At 38.7% G+C, this 21,539-nt stretch overlaps 1 protein-coding gene across 18 annotated transcripts in view; it reads right to left on the minus strand.

Moving 5' to 3' along the window:
• slc4a7 (solute carrier family 4 member 7) overlaps positions 1–21,539 on the minus strand; it is a 158,413-nt gene that overhangs the window by 36,917 nt on the left and 99,957 nt on the right. For all 18 annotated transcript variants that reach the window (XM_087986926.1, XM_087986917.1, XM_043689482.2 and 15 more), the window contains 4 exons: positions 19,059–19,165; positions 11,596–11,770; positions 8,279–8,412; positions 3,610–3,855 (listed from right to left, as the gene is read on the minus strand). In XM_087986926.1, the coding sequence (XP_087843052.1) occupies positions 3,610–3,855; positions 8,279–8,412; positions 11,596–11,770; positions 19,059–19,165 (662 nt within the window). The remainder of the gene's footprint in view (positions 1–3,609; positions 3,856–8,278; positions 8,413–11,595; positions 11,771–19,058; positions 19,166–21,539) is intronic.

Raw genomic sequence — 21,539 nt, forward strand, 5'->3', positions numbered from 1 at the left:
ATCAGGGATTTTCAGCATGGCTTTGTCAGAGGAAAGTCATACTTAATAAATCTACTTGAATTACTCAAGGTGACCAAGTGTGTCAAGATCTCACATGGGCAAGTAATAATGAAGTTGAATGTTCATAGGATCCAGGTTAATTTGGCAAGTTTGATCCAAAATTGGCTTAGCATCAGGAGACAGGTGGTGGTTAAAAAGCTCTTTGTGCAACTGGAGCCCAGAGTACTGTGGCATAACATAGGGATCAGTGCTGATCCCTTACTTTTTGCGATACTCGTAAGTGGTGCAGATGAGAAGTATGGGCGGGGGAATAAGTAAGTAAGTTTACAGATCAAACAAAGATTGGCCAGGTGGTTAATGTTGAGGACAAAGATCTTAGCTTATAGGAGGATGTAAGTGGATTGGTCAGATTGGCATATCAGCGGCAATTGGAATTTAAGCCTGAGATGTGTGAAGTCACACACTTTGGTAGAAGTAACAAGCCAAGGGAGTAGAAAGGTAGGACACTAAGAAACTCAGCGGAACTGAGGATCTTGGCATGCTTGTCCAGAGATACTCAAAGACAGTGCAACAGGTTAATAGGATAGTTAAGATGGCAAACCTTGCCCTTAATCAGTTGAGACATAGATTATAAGAGCAGGGAGATTATGTTGGAACAGTAACAAATTTTGGTTAGGCCACAGTGGAGTAGTATGCACAGTTCTGCTCATCATACCATAGGAAGGATGTGATTGCATTGGAGGGAATGCAGAGGAGATTCACTAGGATGCGTCTTCGGATGGAGTTTTTAAGCTAAGAAGAGAGATTGAATAAGCTCAGGTTGTTTTATTTTGGAGTAGAGAAGATCGGGCAGTACCTGATAGAGTGAATAAGGTTATATGGGGTGGTGGTGGGGGGGAGAGAGAAAGAGAATGACATGGACAAGGTGGATACAAGGCAGCTTTTCTTAATTGAAGGGTCCCTAACAAGGACAATTTTTTTTTAAAAAAGGTGAAAGGTAGAAGGTTTAGAGAAGATTTGATAAAAACGGTTTTTACCCAGAAATGGCATGGCTCTGAAATTCACTGTCTAGAAGGGTGTTCGAGGCAGTTAGCCTCACAACCTTGAGAGAGAACTTGGATGAGCATTTATGTCATAACATTTAATGTGGATCTGATGCATGAAAGTGGACTGGTGTAGATAGTATTGAATTATTGGCAGTATTGACTTCATAGGCCTCTTCTGTACTGTATGATTTTGAGATTCTATAACTGTATTGAAGGTATTTAAGTGAAGGTTCACCAGGTTGAAGAGGTTGCCTTTGAACAAATCTTAAGCAAATTGGGCCTGTCAGTCTTTGGGGTTTACAAGAACGAAAGAGGTCATCTTATAAAACCTAAGATTATGAGGTTTGACAGGGTAAGAGCTGGGGGCAGTTTCAGAATGAAGTTGTCTCCCACTTAAGTTCAGGAGAAGGAAGATTTTTTTGCGGGTTGATAAATGTTTGAATGCTCCATTTCCAGAGAACACTGTATATCTTCAATGACTGCACTTCCAAAGCCAAGTTATATAAACTTTTGATGTACACTCGAGTCAAGGGTTATAAAGGGCAGGCAAGTGAAATTGGAGGTCATGATCAGATCAACCATAATCATATTGAATGGTGAATCCCCTCTATTGAAGAATGAAACCTTATCATTAATCCAACACATGGATCATATAAGTATATATAACATACAGAGTATGGATTAAAATCCCACTCATCAAAAATGGGTAAAACAACAAATCTGTCCACTCATACAGAAAAGGAAACAATTTACATATACAGATGTTAAGGCAACAAGTCAACAACTGAAATTTTTACTTATTAAAATAAGTAAAACAATTTCCAACACATCTGAACATGGGCTTAAACTAATTCAGTGGAATATTGTCCTATTATTACAATGCTGCTTCACATATTCCTTCATCACAAGTCAAATTCTAAATTCTCTAAATTTTTCCTTTGTGCAATGTTCAATTTTGAGAAATGCAGGCATTCCAGTGCAATTAACACAATGGAAGAAATGCTCAAAACAATGCAAAATATTTCAGAGCATTGTAGTGCATCCATTAGTAAATGGGCATTATTGTGACACAAAGATTAGGCAAGGACCTGACTTCAACTCCTCAACTGTCTTGAAATAGATCTGAAATTAGCAATTTCGTCTAGCAACTGGATGGAAACCAGATGAGGAATACTTCACCTCTTATGAGCCATTTGGCCAAAAGGTAAATGTATGCCAACTCAAACATAAGTAAACATGATCTGCGAACACAATTTGAGAATGCCTTGAAACAAAAGAATTTGAACCTCAGCTGAAATACAAGTCCTTTTCCTGTGGCATTTGACTGAAATGGTGAATGAAGAAATTTTATTTGTAACATTAAAACAGTTACAGTAGTTTAAAGATCCCAAGATTTATTATTTGCCCTGGCTAACTTTCATCCTTGCACCAATTAAACCCAGATTTTGTCCAAACACAAAGAAGTTTACTTAGAAACGCCAAATGCATGGAAGAAGAAGCAGCAGGAAAGTAGACATGAGGTGAGTTTGTTCAACCCTTTGTGTGGGGATTTGTACAGATCAAAGTGGGGAAAGGTAGCACTTCAAATTGCAATTTTCCACCTGTCCTACATATTTAGTGATGAGATGACTAATACAAGTGATAGAAATGCATTTTCTCTATAATAAACTCAAAGATGTGCTTCTCTCCTAATAAATCTTAAATCAAGTAAATAAAAGAACTACCTAGCAGTGAAAGTAAAATTGTAATTAAGGTAGCAGTTTAAGTAGATAAAACCATAAAATGTAAACAGAACCTTTTTTTGCTAAACCTGGAACTCTGCAAATCTTCAAAGTTTTGGCCACTACATTTGCACCCCATTCTGAGACCAGGAATAATCAAGCACTGCAGAAAAATGATGAATGATTCCATTACAATATTAGCAGAAATAAGGAACAGAAGTTATGGAGAGAAATATTCAGAATGCCTGGTAGAGCTAAGAAGGTGAAAGATTGAAATATTGGTATTTTAGTACAAAGGCTTTATTTTGTTAAATATAATTGACCAATAAACAGAAAACACAAACTTCTGATTGCAAAATTAATGAAATGGAAGTCAGGAAAAAATCTTGAGACAGAGGTCAGAATGCATAAAGATGCTATAAATTTTCTTTCACATATCCTTTGCAAAGAATGTTTTAAAATAATGTATGGATCAAATCGAACTAGGTAGCCATTTTGGCAACCATCATACAATTAATATGTCAAATCACCAACTAATAACAAGACAGTACTACTTTTCAACAGTGAAATTACAGGGAATGTAAAAGTTACCAGCAGTTAATGGAAGTAGTACAAGTTAGATCAAATTATAAAAACAAAACTCAGGTTTATGATGCGGCAGGTTAGACATTCTTGGTAAGGGCATTCTAAAAGGCTGGGCACACAGCAAATTCTCAATTAAAAATGAATTACAATATAATCAATGAAAGTTTAAAAACCAATATTATGCAGTGGGAGTCACAGAAAATAGTTCAGTCTATATTACAAAAATGGAAGAAAATTTGTCAAAAGTTTCTGCTTACGAGTATTGGGTAAGTGTTTCTGGATTATTCTGCATATTAAATGGAAACTTCTTTCCCAAAGTAAAGAGCTTTTCCAGTGCTTCATAAATGAATATAATGCAAATAAGAGCAGCAAAGGCCTCCTCTGTGAAGCGCGTTATGTAGCAAACTAGGCTACTTGCATCAGTGGCAACCAACATTATGCACAGCAATGCAGTCCAGAGCCCAATACTGGCACGAAGCGAGAGATACGAAAGTTCATATTCCCTGTTAATAGAAGAAATATGCATTTAAATCAGCTTTTCAGCAAGAAAATATATAAATAAATCAAACTAGAGGCCTGTTTCATATGGCAACATGTAGTTCAAATGTACTAGAATGACTGTCTCACATTGAATTATCTGTACTTGCTGTCTTGGCTATCATGAGATGACGACTTGTTTTTACACCACTATAATACTTCAGAAGCATCTTTCTTCATTATTGCAGGGTAAAATTTACAGATATTTGGCAGCCAGGGGAAGAGATCCTTACAAATGTTCACACAAACAGTTACATTTGTGATGAACACAGAGTTAGTGGGAGGCAGCCATCTGGCTCCTCAGCTATCCACTATTTGGTATGATCATAGCTGATTGGATTGCAATCTTAAAGTCCAAATTTCCACTTTCCACAATAAGCTTTCATCCTTTGCCTAACAAAAATCTATCTACCTATGCCTGAAAAATTTTCAAGGTCTCAGTTTCCATGATCTTTTAAAGGAGGAGAATTCAAAAGACATTGGCCCTTTTCGAAGAAAAGGGAAAAATCTCTTCAGCTGTCTTAAACAGGTGACTTCTATTTCCACATCTGCTGTTAATTTCACATTTCCCCCACAATAACCTCCATTTTCTCTGTGTTTGCCAACTCACCCAACCCATTTGCAACTTTCTTATTTACTTTTCCTACCTATCTTTATCTCAAGGTAAATTTAGTAACCATAACTTCAATCCTTTAAACCAAGTAACTTATTTAAATTGAGAAGGTAAACCTATTACCACTTGCCAAAGAGAAGACCGACCCACTTGTAGCTATACTGTGCTTCTATTAGCTAGCTAGCTGATCATTTAACCATGCTAATGTTTTTACCCCATACCAGAAGCTTTTAATTTTCACAATAATCATTCATGTGACACTTTAATGAAGATTTCCAGAAATTTAAGTATAATATATCACTCAAGATTCCCCTTTATCCACAGTGCATTAGTTTCCTTTCCACAAAAACAATTTTGTATGCTCAATTACCTTTAACTTTTCTATGTGCCCTATAATGTTTTTAGTAACGGCTTCTTGCATCTGGATGTGACTTTTCAGGTCCAATTTACAATCCAGCATCCATCCCAACAAGTGCAGTCAGCAAACCACGAAGGCAGCATTGAACTGAATCTTCAGATAAACAGATGGATGTGAGCTAACTGGTCGATACTTATCCTGCTTTGTGTCCCTCCCTTTTTGAATAAAGGGGTTACATTTGCAATCTTTCAATCTAATTCAAACTTTCATCCTTGCACCATTTAAACCCAGGTTTTGTCCAAACGCAAAGTGGTTTACTTAGAAACTCCAAACGCATGAAAGAAGAAACAGCAGGAAAGTGGACATGAGGTGAGTTCGTTCAGCCATGATCCTACTAAATGGTGGAGTAGCCTCAACGGGCTGTATGATCTACTTCTGTTTCTATTTCTGTTGTGTTATGGAACATAATTGCATTGGCCTCAAATCAACTTTGGTGCCTAAAGGATGCCTTGCTCTTTTCCCCCCTGAAGAGATGTAGGTAATGAAACTTCAGATCAATATGTGCCAGAGGTATGATGGATTCTTATATGCCTGCTCATTAAATAAAGAAATCAATATCCTTCATTTACTCTTTTCTAGTTAGTTACAGACAACATAAATCCAGTACTTAGTAATCATAAATAAGCGTCACAATTTGACAGGGATTTAGAATAGTTTACATCTTAAAAAAAACAAAACTTGATAGGGCACAGTGTGAAAATAGCATACAATTTCAGAGTAAGGAAGAGCATAAAAGCAATTAAGACTAAATTACCAAGCAGAAATCCAAAGATGACTTATATTGAGCTCAAACAATAATTCCAGTTTTCCTCTCCGCAGATACTGAGGACCTGCTTGAGTTAGTCAATCAGTTTCTGTTTTTATTTTACATATCCAACATTTACAGTACTGTGCTTTTACTTAGAGTTTGTATATGGAACTGATATATATGAAAATGGATTTTTCACTTGGGATGTCCCAAACATGTGCAAAATGGAACCTATTATTATATGACAATATCACAACAAAAACAATATGAATCCACGAGCAGCCAGTATATTGGGATAACTGTATGAATAACATGGAGGCATGACCTGAATTTTCTGATCCAAATTAGATAAAAAAAGACTTTATCTTACCATCAGAAAGAACATAAAGGTACCCATCTCAGGATCTCTGCAAAACACCACCAGGCACAGACCTCCAGCCCGAAATTAATGTTCCACTACTACCCTTCTGCCTTCTATGGGCAAGCCAATTCTGAATCTATGTGGACAAGTCACCATGGATTCAATGCATCTTAAATCTTCTGGATGAGCCTACTACGAGGGACCTGGTCAAAAGCCTTATTAAAATCCATGTAAATAACATCCACTGCTCTACCTTCATCAATCACCTTTGAAATTTTTGAGGAGGTGAATAAGACATGACCTGACCTGCTCAAATCCATGCTGACTGTCCCTAATTGGGCCATGCTTTTCCAAATGTGCATAAATCCCATTCCCAAGAATTCTCTCCAATAGCTTCCCAGCCACCGATGCAAGATCCACCAGTCTGTAGTTTCCAGAGAACGAGATATAATTTTGAGGCAGACCATGATACGATTTTATGAATAAGAAATCAATAATGACTGTGTTAAACAAACAGTAACACTACAAGCAGTGCTGAAATCTGGATTCATTAGTGACAAATGAATGTGTCAAACTGAACATGTGGCTCACCTATAGATTTATAGTAAATGGAGCATCAGGCCCTTTATGTAACCTGACCTATCTACAAATATGCTATGTCAAAATAACCAAAACAAAAACAGTTATGCAGGAAATATTAAAAGTGCCTATTTTTCAAAATGTTTATACTTACAAGAATCTGATGGTGTACAGTAATAAGACTTAACATTGTAGTTAGCTCTAGGGAAAAAAAAATCTATTCTACAAATACAAAAGGATTCTAACAGTGATACAGAAGGAACAGTGATAAATTTCCAAATCATGACAGAGATTGATGGAAGGGAGTTTGCAGGTGGTGGTCTTCTCATGTATCTGCTGCTCTTGTCCTTCTAGATGGCAGTGGTTAGTGTTTGACAGGTGCCATGTAAGTAGTCGTGGTATATGTCTGTAGTGCATCCTGTAGCTGGTACAAACTGCTACCACTGTGCAGCAGCCCAAAGATATTGCAGAGCAGAGATGCCTGAATTCCAATAACTATCATGCTGCTTTGTGCAAGGAATGACTCCAACTAACTGAGATTTTCCCAGGATTCCCATTGACTCTAGGACTCCTTGACAACACATTTAATTAAATGCTATTTCAATGTCAAGAGCAGTCAATCTTACATTCTTTCTAGAGTTTAGCTTTTTTGTCCAGATTTGAACCAAGGCTCTAATGAGGCGAGATGATAAGGGCTCCTGGTGGAACCCAATCTGAGTATCAACACTTCTTTGTGATACAGTTGAAGAACGCCTTCCATCATTTCATTGATGATCAAAAGAGTAAACTGACAGGTAGTAACTGATTGGGCTGGATTCATCTTGCTTTGTGTGCGCAGGACATATCTTTACCTTATACCTTTACAACCATCCAGTATGTCAGGTAGACGTCAGTGTTGTTGATATTAGAGTAAATAAATCTTTAGCCCGATCTGTTGTATTGATGCACTGAACTCTCCCTTCATTAATGATCAGGATATTGAAGGAGCCTTCTCCGCCAATGAGTTGTTTAATTATAGAACACCATTCAAAATGTGCTAAGACTATATTACTGTGACCTAACTCCATTGATTGGTTGGCACGATCATTTGTCACTCACATCTAAATGTGACTAATCTAGAATTGCCAGTCTGGAAGTTTGACTTGTCACAGGCTTCATGCTAGTGGATTTCTTATTCTACCGAAAGGAACGGCTGATAACTTGGATTCTGTTTGACTCACTGTTATTCCAGCAAGTGGTAGATGAATTTTTTTTTTTAATTCTATTACTAAAATTCATTATAATAGCAAGACCAAGTTAATGTTAAAGTTTGCACTTGGGATTTGCAAAACAATCCTTATTTGATTTTACTCAGCACATTTGAAGGAGTGCCAAATAATCACAGCTCTCCTCCCTTTTCTTTCCCCACTTCAAGAGAGAATTGATTTATTGTTCATGCTTGACCCTTATTTTAATAGATTTGAGAACAAAATTCGACTTTGACAAGTGACACAAGCCAGCAAAATGAATTATTTACACCATGTCATTTACTTGCTGTTCTAAGACTGCATATTTAGTACCTTTGCTTAAGTCAACTTCTACACAACCCTCACAGTTGCACGATGTATTACATTTTACAGCACAATATAATTTTCTTCTCAATAGTACTAAATAAAAGGAAACATTCTTACTTGCATAACTTGAATAGTATTTTTTCAAACACTAATACAGGTCCTGTACTTCCCAAAATTGTAAGCGGCTGTCCAGAAAATAAGGAATACACAATTCCTGTCATTGAAGCCCCAAAGAGAGATTCTATTGCACTCTGGAAGAAAAAGCAAATCAGAAATTTATTTTCATTTATTTAATGTAGTTTCTTTGTTTCTGGTTTCTAGTTTTGCTTTGGAAAGAAGTTGTTTTGCAGATTGCTTCAGCAGCATCCTGAATGTTCTATGAATTGTGAAGCAATCTACAATCAGTTTCAGAAGAATTACAATTAAGTTTTCAGGTTTACAGTTTAACACACCACATATTGCACAGAAGTTTGGATAGAATCAAGATTTCGACTGCAGCTGCATCTGCCCCAATTTTTATTAAAATTCATTCACAGGTTGTGGGTATCACTGGCTGTTCATCTAAATTGTCTTTGAAGGTCATGGTGAGTTATCCTTGACCTGCTGCATTCTCTGGGATGTAGGTGCACTCACAAGTGCTGTCAATGAGGGAGTTTCATGATTGTGACCCAGCAACCATGAAGAAATGGCAATATAGTGTCCAGTTTCAGGATGGTGCAGGGTTTGGAGAGGACAGCATACACTGATGTTCTTCTATATGAAAGCATATGGAATTTTAGTGTGAAATGGTGAGCCAGAAAGATTGATGACCTTTCATCAGAACTTGAGGCAATTTCTTTGCGAAACATGTTCAATATGATGCTGCATAATAGGTTAATGAAGATCACAGAAGAGTCATGGACAAGTAGCAGAATGGATTTGTTAACTGGCTTCCAGCAACAAAGCACAGAGGTGGTAATGGGCAGTTACAAGTGACAAAATGTGGGAAAATATGTCCTGCAAGGAACTGTGCTGGAATCACTGCCATTTTAATGTACATTAAAATGTGAACTTCTGTAAATGGAGAAATTGTTTCTTTTTTTTAAGCGGTGTGGATAAAGAAGAGTGTTCAATAGTTATTAGTACTAATGAGGACTAGAAAAATTAAATGAGAACATTATAAACATACAGAACGGGCAAATAACTTACAAATAACTAAAACACAACTAATATAAGACAGTAGATTTTTGTGATAAGGTCACTTCTGTCATAAATGTTGCAAGTCATGTGTAGCAGAAGAACAAAGGTATACTGAATTATACGTACACCAATCAAAGTAACCAGAAGTTAGCAAAGCCATTTAAATGATCAAGCATTTTTGTTTACGAGTGACAGAAATATTAAATAGGAAAGTTATGTTAAACCTCATCTACATCAAACCCTATAGGTTCTGGTTGCCATAATGAAGAGAATACAGACACACTGGAGGGATAATAAGGAAAATTTACAAACATGATACTAAAAATGTAAAGATATATATCAGCTGAGGCTTGGCAGGCCAAGTCTCCTTTGAGTCTAATAAAGATAATGTAGAGAGAAATATTTCCACTAGTGGGGAAGAGGAAGAGGCCATCAATACAAGATAGGAAGAAAATTTACAAAGATCTGGAATTAACAGTTTAATAACAACCATGAAGCCAGTATCGGGTGATAGAAAACACTCATCTGACACACTAATGTCCAATAGGGAAGGAAGCTGCTGTCCTTACCTGTCTGGCCAACCCATGACTCCAGACCTAGAGCAATGTGTTTCACTCTTAATTACCCAGGAGACAATTAGGGCTGGGCAATAAATGCTGGTGTAACCAACATCACCCACACGCAACAAAAGAATTAAAAAAACACATGAAATCAAATAGGAATTGGACATAATGGCTTTATCCAATGAGTAATGATGGCATGAATGTAGAGAGTGGTTGAAATAAATAATAGAGATAAATTTAAAGAAAAAGGGAACAGGTTTTACAATTATATATTTAGACAAGGAAAAGCAGAGAGGTTAGAAAGAGTAAACATCAGCATAAATTATCTGGTCCAAATGGACAATTTATGTGCTCTATATCCAATGCAATGACTCAGAATATTGTGAAGCTACTTATCAATCATGTAATTTTAAACAGAATCATCAACTTCAGGCTTCACCTCAGAAGGAAACGGCATTTCGTAAACTCATGCTTGTACAGTGATCTGCTTTCATTAATGGCAATGAAGAACCAAGGTTCCTTCAAAAGCACTTTGCAAACCACCATAATGTTTGAAGGTCAACTGCAGCAGATAGATGGGATCATCACCACCTAGTTTCCCCTCCAAGCCACATAATATCCTGATTTTGAACTACATCACTGTTCCTTCACTGTCAGTGGGTCAAAATCCTGAACTCCTTACCTAACAGCATTATGGATGCGCCTACATTACATGGAAATTGCGTGCATGGTGGCTTTTAAGGTGATTAGGGATTGGCTATAAATGCAGGCTTTGCTAGCAATGCCCACATCTCAAATATTAAAATTGATTAAAACATTTTGTGCTGCAAAACGGCATAAATTTTCTTTAACACAGGTTTATTTTTCCATAGACATAAGAACAACAGTAGACCATATTGCACCTTGATTCTGTCCTTCCAGTTCACAAGATCGTGGTGATTTGGATTCTACCTCCGTTCATCAGCATCGATTCCATGCCTTTTAACAATGCTGCCCAGCAAAATCTTTACCCTGCACTGCTTTAAATGAAAGAAAGATTGCTGCCAGACTGTCACTGCCTTTTGCACATAATAAACCCTTAAACTACTTTCCTGAATAATCATAGAATCCCTACACTGTGGAAATAGGCCTTGGCCCAACACGTCCACACCAACCCTTCAAAGAGTAACCCACTCCAGACCCATTCTCCTACCCTATTATTCTACATTTACCCCAACTAATGCACCTAACCTACGTATCCCTGAACATTATTGGAAATTTAGCATGGCCAATTCATTTAACCGGCATATCTTTGGACTGTGGGAGGAAACCAGAGCACCCAGACAACACGCAAGCAGACGCTGGAGAATGTGAAAACACCCCACAGACAGTTTCCAGAAGGTGGAATCAAACCTGGGTCCCTGGCACTGTGAGGTAGCAATGGTAACCACTAAGCCACCGTGCCCTTAGTTATATCAGTATTTCCAGCTCCCCAAAACCAGAAAAAGTTTTTCTCTCTCAACAATTTTTTCCCCAAAATCTAAAATGTTCAAACAAATCATCTGCAGGGAATAATTATAAAAAAAGGCTACCTGGTTTGAGAAAATTATAATAAGAATATCATTCTTGGTAGAATTCAATCCTGTAGAGTAAACAGCACAAACTAAAATCATAAAGATCATAAAAAACTATATTCATGTCTTAGATACTCACTATATTGTTATCAGTAGCTTCCCCTAGTAACCCTCCAAATGTGATGACAGGAGACATGCAGGCACAGTAAAGGAAAAGAATAGATGCCAAGCACTGCAGGCTAAATGCGTCTTTGAAGTCACTCAAATAGAATGGCGATTTTCTTTTGATGTCACGAATTAAGCCACCAAAGAACCTGTAGGGATTAATTTAGCACTTTTCATAAAACATTTGAATCTAGAATTTTATCTTAAATGTGAGTAGAAGACAGTGGCACAGCATATTTAACACCACCAGATGGGTCGAAATTACATAGGATAACAATCACAGATTCCTTACAGAGAGTTAACAAAGAATCCAACTTTAAGATTAGACCATTAGATGCAAGAGCAGAAGTAGGCCATTCAGCCCATCAAGTCTGTTCCCCAGTCAATAGATCATGGCTGATCTGAATCCTCAGCTCCACTTTCTTGCTTGTTCCCTGTAACCATGGATTCCCTTATTAATTAAAAAGCCTTCTCTTTCAGCCTTGAATATACTTCATGTTGCAGCCTCTGCAGTAAAGAATTCCACAAATTCACTACCCTCAGAAGAAATCTCACTTCATCTTTGTCTTAAATGAGTGACCCTTAATTCCAAGATTACACACTCTTGTCCCATATTTTCACACAAGGGGAATCCTTCTGCTACTACTCTGTCAAATCCCCTAAGAATCCTGCATGCTTCATAAGGTCACCTCTCAACTTATAAATTCCAACAAGTATATGCTCAAATTGACTCATCCTCACTATATAAGACAGTCCCACCATATCAAGTATTAGCCAAGTGAACTTCCTCTGGACTGACTCCAAGGACAGTATATTTTTCCTTAAATAAGGGGACCAAAACTGCCATCAGTATTCCAGCTACAGTCTGACTAGCCCCTTGTATAGGTTTAGCAAAACCTAGCGCTGGAAAAGGCAAGCAGGTCGAAATGTCAACTCTCTTGCTCCTCAGATGCTACCTAACCTGCTGCGCCTTTTCCAGTACCACACTTCAACTCTGACTTTCCAGCATCTACAGTCCTCTTTATCTCCTTTTAGCAAAACCTCACTACTTTTATACTGCTATGAAATAAAGACAAATATTCCATTTACGCCATGTTGCCTCTCCTTAGTATGTATAAATTCTCAGCTATTACATTCTTTGTAATAACCTCTAACATTTTCCCAACAAATGTTAGCTTAGCTGGCTTAGTTAAATTATAGTTACTTGAAAAGCTGCCAATCCTTTGAGTTTTTCAGAATTTAAAGATTCCTGGGGGATTACTACAAGTGTCTATATCTGTAATAACTTCTTCTAACATCCCAGCACAAATCCAATCAGATCCAGAGGCCTATCTTTAGTCGCACTAGTTTCTCTAGTACTTTTTCTCTAGTCATTGTTATTGCATTCATTTCCTCTCCTCCTTTTACCCTTTGATTATTTAGAAATTTTGGAATGCCTTTGATGTCTTCCACTGTGAAGACTGATGTACAGTATTATACAATTCTTCTACCAGCTCCCGGTTCCCTATTATTTCCCCAACCTCATTCTCTAAGGGACCTACGCTCGCTTTGGCTTCTCCTTCTTTTTATATATTTAAATCTGATCATACCCAACAATCATCTTCTGAATAATAAATTCCAAAATTTGAGTTAAAGATAAGAAAACTCAAATGTCAATGCTGATATAAAAACAATAATGTAACACATACAGCCAGTTTCTCATATGGTATGGGAAACATGTAATTTGTTACCACCTTCAGCAAGAAGGATGCTGAATATACCTTTAGTCCCCTGTGCAAACTGAGGAATAATCACTGCACTTTTTGTAGAAGCTCAGACGGCATACAGCTACTTAAGAACAAAGTTTTTATAGCAATAAACATTCCAAATATTTTAAACTTAACTTACTATTTTGAAAAAATTTTGTACATTAACCCCAAGGTTTTTAGTTTAGAAAGCATGAAGGCATGATAAAATCTGAAGAAATTGAATTTACCCAATTATTTTCTTTGTTTAAATATAGAAAAGCCAGAGGTTTTGAAATTTTATTTTCCCCACTGAGTATGATAAATACAGATGGCTAAGAATAGAAAAATGAATAACTATAAAATTTCTCTATTGCTCTACACTCAGAACAAAAAGGAAAAGCATGTCAGCTAGCAGCTTCTACAGGTGAATAATTATTGCAAAAACAAAACACACAAAATAATCATGAACGAACTTTTAAATTAGGCACATAAAAACCTGACTCTTTTGGCATCAATAAAACTCTCTCATTTAAAAAACCTACATAAACTCTGCAATAGCATCACTGTCACCAACATTCCTGGGAAACCTACAGGCACATAATTGTCTGTTTTGACGAACAATAGAATTAGCATTTACTTGTTTAATAAAAAAAGAGAAACTAAAATAACAGCATCCCTAGAATATGATATTACCAATTGCAAATAAAATAGACGTCATGGAGTAAATTATGACTGAATGCTGGAAAATTAGTTTTCCTGAAGAGAGAGTTAAGAGCAGCAAGGAGGGGACATGAAAGGTCCTTAGTCGGTAGGATTAGGGAAAACCCTAAGGCTTTCTATAGGTATGTTAGGAATAAAAGAATGACTAGGGTAGGAATAGGTCCAGTCAAGGATAGTAGTGGGAAGTTGCGTGTGGAGGCGGAAGAGATTGGGGAGACACTGAATGAATACTTTTCTTCAGTATTTACTCAGGAACAGGGCATTGTCGTCGATGTGAATACTGAGTCACAAATAAGTAGAATGGATGGCTTTGAGGTATGTAGAGAAGAGGTGTTGGAAATCCTGGAAAAGGTGAAAATAGATAAGTCCCCTGGGCCTGATGGCATTTATCCTAGGATTCTCTGGGAAGCAAGGGAGGAGATTGCAGAGCCATTGGCCTTGATTTTTATGTCCTCTTTGTCTACAGGAGTAGTGCCAGAAGACTGGAGGATAGCAAATGTGGTTCCCTTGTTCAAAAAGGGGAGTAGGGATAACCCTAGTAACTATAGGCCGGTGAGTCTCACTTCTGTTGTGGGCAAAGTCTTAGAGAGAATTGTAAGGGATAGGATTTATGCACATCTGGATAGGAATAATGTGATCAAGGATAGTCAGCATGGTTTTGTGAAGGGCAGGTCGTGCCTCACAAACCTTATTGAATTCTTTGAAAAGGTGACGAAGGAGGTTGATGAGGGGAAAGCGGTAGATGTGGTATATATGGATTTTAGTAAGGCGTTTGATAAGGTTCCCCATGGTAGGCTACTGCAGAAAATACGGAGATATGGCATTGAGGGTGAGTTGGAGGTTTGGATTAGGAATTGGCTGGATGGAAGAAGACAGAGGGTAGTAGTTGATGGCAAAGTTTCTTCATGGAGTGCCGTCACTAGCGGTGTTCCGCAAGGATCTGTTTTGGGACCATTGCTGTTTGTCATTTTTATAAATGACCTGGAAGAGGGGTTAGAAGGTTGGGTGAGCAAGTTTGCGGATGATACGAAAGTCGGAGGAGTTGTTGACAGTGAGGAAGGATGTGGCAGGTTACAGCAGGATATAGAGAAGCTGCAGAGCTGGGCAGAAAGGTGGCAAATGGAATTCAATGTAGCTAAATGTGAGGTGATTCACTTTGGGAAGAATAACAAAAAGATGGGGTACTGGGCTAATGGTCGGATACTTGGTAGTGTGGATGAGCAGAGGGATCTTGGTGTCCATGTACACAGATCTCTGAAAGTTGCCACCCAGGTAAATAGTGCGGTGAGGAAGGCATATGGCGTACTGGCTTTTATTGGTAGAGGAATTGAGTTCCGGAGTCCTGAGGTCATGATGCAGTTGTATAAAACTCTGGTGCGGCCGCATCTGGAATATTGTGTGCAGTTTTGGTCGCCATACTATAGGAAGGATGTGGAGGCACTGGAACGGGTGCAGAGGAGGTTTACCAGGATGTTGCCTGGTATGGAAGGAAGATCGTATGAGGATAGACTGAGACACTTGGGGTTGTTTTCATTAGAGAAAAGAAGGTTTAGGGGTGACTTGATTGAGGTGTACAAGATGATTAGGGGGTTAGATAGGGTTGACAGTGTGAACCTTTTCCCGCGTATGGAGTCGGGTATTACAAGGGGGCATAGCTTTAAATTAAGGGGGGGTAGATATATGACTGAAGTTAGGGGTAGGTTCTTCACTCAGCGAGTCGTAAGTTCATGGAATGCCCTGCCAGCAGCAGTGGTGGACTCTCCCTCTTTATGGGCATTTAAGCGGGCATTGGATAGGTATATGGAGGATAGTGGGTTAGTATAGGTTAGGTGGGCTTGGATCGGCGCAACATCGAGGGCCAAAGGGCCTGTACTGCGCTGTATTCTTCTATGTTCTATGTTCTATAAACCTGATACATTTGTCGGAGGGAGCACAGCGAATAAGAGAAAAAGATTCCCAAGGAGTTGAACAAAGCCAGTGAGAAGACCCATGGAGACTGGGTATGTTTTATGTGTGGATAATATATTTAAAACATAGATAAAACAAGTTCAAAATATTTAAAGATTCATTGCTTTACTTTGGCAAGAGGTGGAGGCAATGTTGTATTGTCAGTAGATTAAGAATCCAGAGAAACAGGCCAACATGCATGAAGACATGGGCTAAACTTCCACCACGGCATATGGGGAGATTTGAATTCAATTAATAAAAGCTGTGTTATATTCTTATTTATGCTGACCCTTAGACTGGTGTCAGTTATCATAAAAAAAACTGGTTAATTAATCTCCCTGTCATCCTCACCTTGTTTGGCTTCATTTATACAGTAATGTGGTTGACTGTTAACTGCCCTCCGAAGTGGCTTAGCTAGCTCAGTTGTTTCTGACTGTTACAAAGTCTGATAAAAGGAATATAGACACATAGAACACCCAGAAATAACAATGGCAGGCAGCCCCCCTGTCTACTCTGCAAAGTCTTCCGTACTAACATAGGGGGTGCTTGTGCCCAAACTGGGACAGCAGTCTCAAAGACTAGTTAACAGCCTGATATCATCATACTCAAGGAATCATAATTCTCAGACAATATCTCAGGCACCATCACCACCCCTTGGTCTGCACTGTCCATAGGTTAATACCAGAGGTGAAACACAGTAGCAATCAAAATTAAACTGCACAAGCCATACAAATTCTGTGGTTGCAAAAGCAGGTCATAAACTAAGAGTTCTGTGACAAGTAACTCACCTCCAAACTTGCCAGTAGCTGTCCATTACCTGCAAAGCCTAAATCAGGAGTGTGATTGAATAATCTCCACTTGCCTGCACGAGTGGAGTTTCAACAATACACATGCAGCTTGACAATATCCAGCACAAAGGAGCTGGTTTGATTGACACTAATTCCTTCCACCACTGAAACAGTGTTAACCGCATACAAGATGCATTACATTTAAAGTCAGGTTCTTTATCACCTTTCAAACTGCAACCTCTACCAGCTAGAAGGACAAGGGCAGTGGATATATGGGAACACCATAAATATGGGATATATGGACGCACTACCCCAACTTGGAACCAAATCACTATTCCATCACTCTTACTGGGACAAAATCCTGGAACTTCCTCTCTCACAGTAGTGTGTCTCCACTTAATACACATGGTTTATAATGGCTCTGGGACAATTAGGGATGGGCAACACATGCTGGTCTAGATAGCAGTGAATGAAGGAATACTAAAAAACTAAACAGGTTAGACAGCATGTGTGGGGAGAGATTAGTTTAGATCATATTTCCAGTCTGGGACTGCTCATCTCATCCAAGCTGAGCATTTGTTGAGCATTTCATGTTTTCACTTCTTGGAAACAACTTGGATTTTAATTTGAAATAAGAAAACAGGGATGTCAAGAATGTTGATTGAGAACGACTGTACTGTTTATTGATGTAACGTTTTGAGACAAATTAAGGAACTGTGTCACTGAAGGCATTGCCAAAAGCATATTTGGAACTGGACTTAAATTTGATGCATTTGGAAAAAAACACATGGCTTTATGTTGTACGTGTTGAAAAAATGATATGGAATGAAGTTAAGACACCTTAAACATGCAGTTTTCTTGCATTATAAAAATACTGATTTGGCCTCAATTGGACTATTCTGTCTAATCCTGAGTATCACACTCTTGGAAGGGTATGAAGGAGGTTATCAGAGAGAGTGGGGAAGATTCAAGAAAAGGATTGCAGGTAATAAGAAACTTGGGTTAGGTTGATAGGCTGCAGAAAGCTGTTGCAGTTCTCATTAGAGAAAATACGAGGAGTCATGTTAAGAGTTGGTCAAAACCCATGTCGCTCATTTAGGAAGGAAGGAAAAGTTTCTATTGGCAGAAAAGTCAAGAACTAAACACCAATTGTTATTGCAAAAGAAGCAATTACAACATAATGATGAAAACCTTTTTTGTTGCAATGTAATGTGAGTAGGATCTGGAATGCCTTAGAGTGCATGTTAGAGGTAGATATGATCATGGTTTTCAAAAGGAAGATAGTTTGAAGAGAAAAGGCTATGGGGGAGAAAAAGACAGAGTATTAAGACTTGCAGATTGGCGCCGACAGAGTCTAGGAGCTGAATGATTTCCTTCTACGCTGTAATGATTCTATGAAGGAAATAAAGATTGTCAACATCTCATTGAAAGGGTTGGAGTAAATACAGATCAATAATTCAGCTTTTGAGGGACTGGAACTTGTCAGCGCTAATGGAATTTGAGGATAGTTGATTATTATAGAGTACAAACAGTAGATGTTAAAGTCTCCTAATGAATATGATGTGAAAAATAACTCAAACTTCAGAAGCCACCTCTGGAAATCGTGCCTTGCTCATTTTAACAAAAACATACCTTAAGAAGGAAATTGCTTCCCATGTTAAAAAAAAATCTTCCTCCATATGTCCCCAGAAATGTTCCACAATGCATTTATTTTTCAATTTCCTTGTGCTGCTACATTTTTATCGTACTAAAGGTTAAATATCATTTGGGTAACACTGAATGCCACAAGTCACAAAATACTAACTACCTAGGCTCATATTTGCATTTATCCATGAAGTTACAAGCTGAAAACTAAAACATCATGCAAAATACTCATACACTTACCATAATCCCAGAGGACTATTAGGCTGCTCTCTCATTAAAGAGAGGCGATTGGTGATGATTTAACCAGAGGGTCACCTGTTGGCAGAGTATCATTCAGTTCCTGTACTGGCTGGTGTGACCAAGAACGACTCTCCTTCTCAACCTTTCCCTTCACCAAGGTTTGTGATCCTCAGGTTAAACCACCACCAGAAATCTGTCTAATGAGACAGCAACAATATAATGGTCCTCTGAGACCATGGCAACTTTATCTTTGCTTTTGAGTGTCCAGATGAAATAAATGAACAAATCAAAGTAAGTGAGTACTCCAGTCAATGTCGTACAATTATGCTAACTTCAAAAAGGAAAAAAATATCTTCAAATGGAAAACAAACCTTCCAGTGCGTTCAAGTTCTGGCCCAGTGTGATGCTCTTCATGATTTGTGGTTCCACTGGAAATTGGTGGACCATTTGGAAGGGGAGGGGGGCACTTCCGTTTTTCCTTTACATAGCAGATAGAGGGAAGAAAAGATTATTTTACAAATAAGCTTTATGATTAGATTAGATTACTTACAGTGTGGAAACAGGCCCTTCGGCCCAACAAGTCCACACCGACCCGCCGAAGCACAACCCACCCAGACCCATTCCCCTACATTTACCCCGTCACCTAACACTACGGGCAATTTAGCATGGCCAATTCACCTAACCTGCACATTTTTTTTGGATTGTGGGAGGAAACCGGAGCATCCGGAGGAAACCCACGCAGACATGGGGAGAACGTGCAAACTCCACAGTCAGTCGCCTGAGGCAGGAATTGAACCCAGGTCTCTGGCTATCCAAAGATTCACAGAATATATTCTGATCTGATAATTCATAGTCCATGATTCAGTTACAAAGATAAATTTAAGTAGTTTTCTGGATTAAGTACAATATACTAGCATTCAAGTCAGAATTCATCACAAGTTCATCTTTTAACTGCACCTGATAAGGGAATGATGTGAAGATGGGGATAGTTCAATATTCATATGATTTAGAGCATAACTTGATAAAGAGTGGGGGAATGAATTGAGAAAGTGATAAGCAACTCTAGCTTGCAGATAATTAAAGTTTGAAGATAAACATTGTTTGGCTTTATGTCACAGTTGGAAATGTAAACACTAAATAAAGGATTGCCCAATTGTCAAGGCACAAAAGCTAGCAATTTTGGGAAGAAAGTTATTAACAGTATGAACTATTCATATAGTTTGCAAAATATGATTGTGTTGAAGTAAACCAAGTTTGGTGGCATTTCTGCTCAAATAATTCCAAGGCACACCAGTTTGCCGTAGGGATAATGATTCAGGGCAGAGCCTTGGCTTAGAATGTTCTTCTATTGAATGAAGTGTTTGCTGACAGAAGCAAGCAGTCCAACTTGAATATCATGAGGGAAATGCATCTAGAAGATTTACCTTAGCTTGCAATTAGAAGAAGAAATTTAAAGACAGCCTTTTGGTAAAAAGCAATTAGCTTGAATAGTCAGATTGTAAGGCATACAAGAGGTGTAGAAATTGCCTGGGAAAAAAAAAGGAGTCAATGCAACTCCAAAGCCTGCACAAGGAGCTAATACAGGAAAGTATTTCTCATGGAGAGATTAGCTGTTCAGATCACTCTTTAAACTGCTATATGCTACATCGGGACAAACCTAAATGTAATTCATTTTCTTACAAGTTACTAACTGTAAACTAACTCTGATGTACCACTTTAGATGGGAAAAAGACAGACAACACAACAAAACATCCCAAAACAACACATCCACTTTAATATACAATATTAAGTTTGCTACCTACACATTAGGTGGTGGCCTGGAGGTATTATGACTAGACTATTAATGCAGTGAGTCACGAGTGTGGAGCTGGAAAAGACAACATCCAAGGAGCAGGAGAATTGATGTTTTGGGCATAAGCCCTTCCAAAAGAATGAGGCTTGTGGGTCGGCAGAGATAAATGGGAGGGGGTTGGGGGTAACTGAGAATGCAATGGGTAGATGAGGGTGGGGGGGGAAGGTAATAGATCAGAGAGGAAGGTGGAGTGGATAGATGGGAAAGACAATGGACAGATAATGGGCGGCATGGTGGCTCAGTGGTTAGCACTGCTGCCTCACAGCACCAAGGTTCTAGGTTTGATTCCAGCCTTGGGTGACTGTGTGGAGTTTGCATATTCTCCCTGTGTCTGCGTGGGTTTCCTCCGGGTGCTCCGGTTTCCTCCCACAGGTCCAAAAATGTGCAGGTCAGGTGAATTAGCCATGCTAAATTGCCCATAGTGATCGGTGCATTAGCCAGAGGGAAATGGCACGGGTGGGTTAATCTTCGGAGGGTCAGTGTGGACTTGTTGGACCGAAGGGCCTGTTTCCACACTGTAGGGAATGTAATCTAATAAGGAGGGCAATGCCGAGTTGGAGGCCTAGGGATTTTTGGGGGGGGGGGGGGGGGGGGGGGGGGGGTGGAAGGAGGAAACTGGTGAAGTTCACAATAATTCCGTGTGGTTGCAGGCTCCCAAGATGGAAGACTAGGCATTCTTCTACAGGTATTGAGTGGTTCGAGTTTGGCGATGGAGGTGGCCAAGCACCTGCATGTCCTCGGTGGACTAGGAGGGGGGAGTTGAAGCGTATTAATGCAGTGACCGGTAATGCTCTGAAGACCTGGGTTCAAATCCCACTATTTCATGGCAGATGATGAAATTTCAAAATCAATGATAATCTAGAATTAAGAGTCTAATGATGATAGACCGCAAAACCATCATTAGTTGTCCTGAAAATCCCATCTGGTTCACTAATGTCCTCTAGAGAAGGAAACCTGCCATCTTTCATTTGTCTGGCCTACACAGACTCCAGATCCACAG

Source organism: Chiloscyllium plagiosum, unplaced genomic scaffold (assembly GCF_037043375.1).
Source record: "Chiloscyllium plagiosum isolate Xiang-an unplaced genomic scaffold, Cpla_swu_hap1 HiC_scaffold_5, whole genome shotgun sequence".
NCBI classification, from domain to species: domain Eukaryota; kingdom Metazoa; phylum Chordata; class Chondrichthyes; order Orectolobiformes; family Hemiscylliidae; genus Chiloscyllium; species Chiloscyllium plagiosum.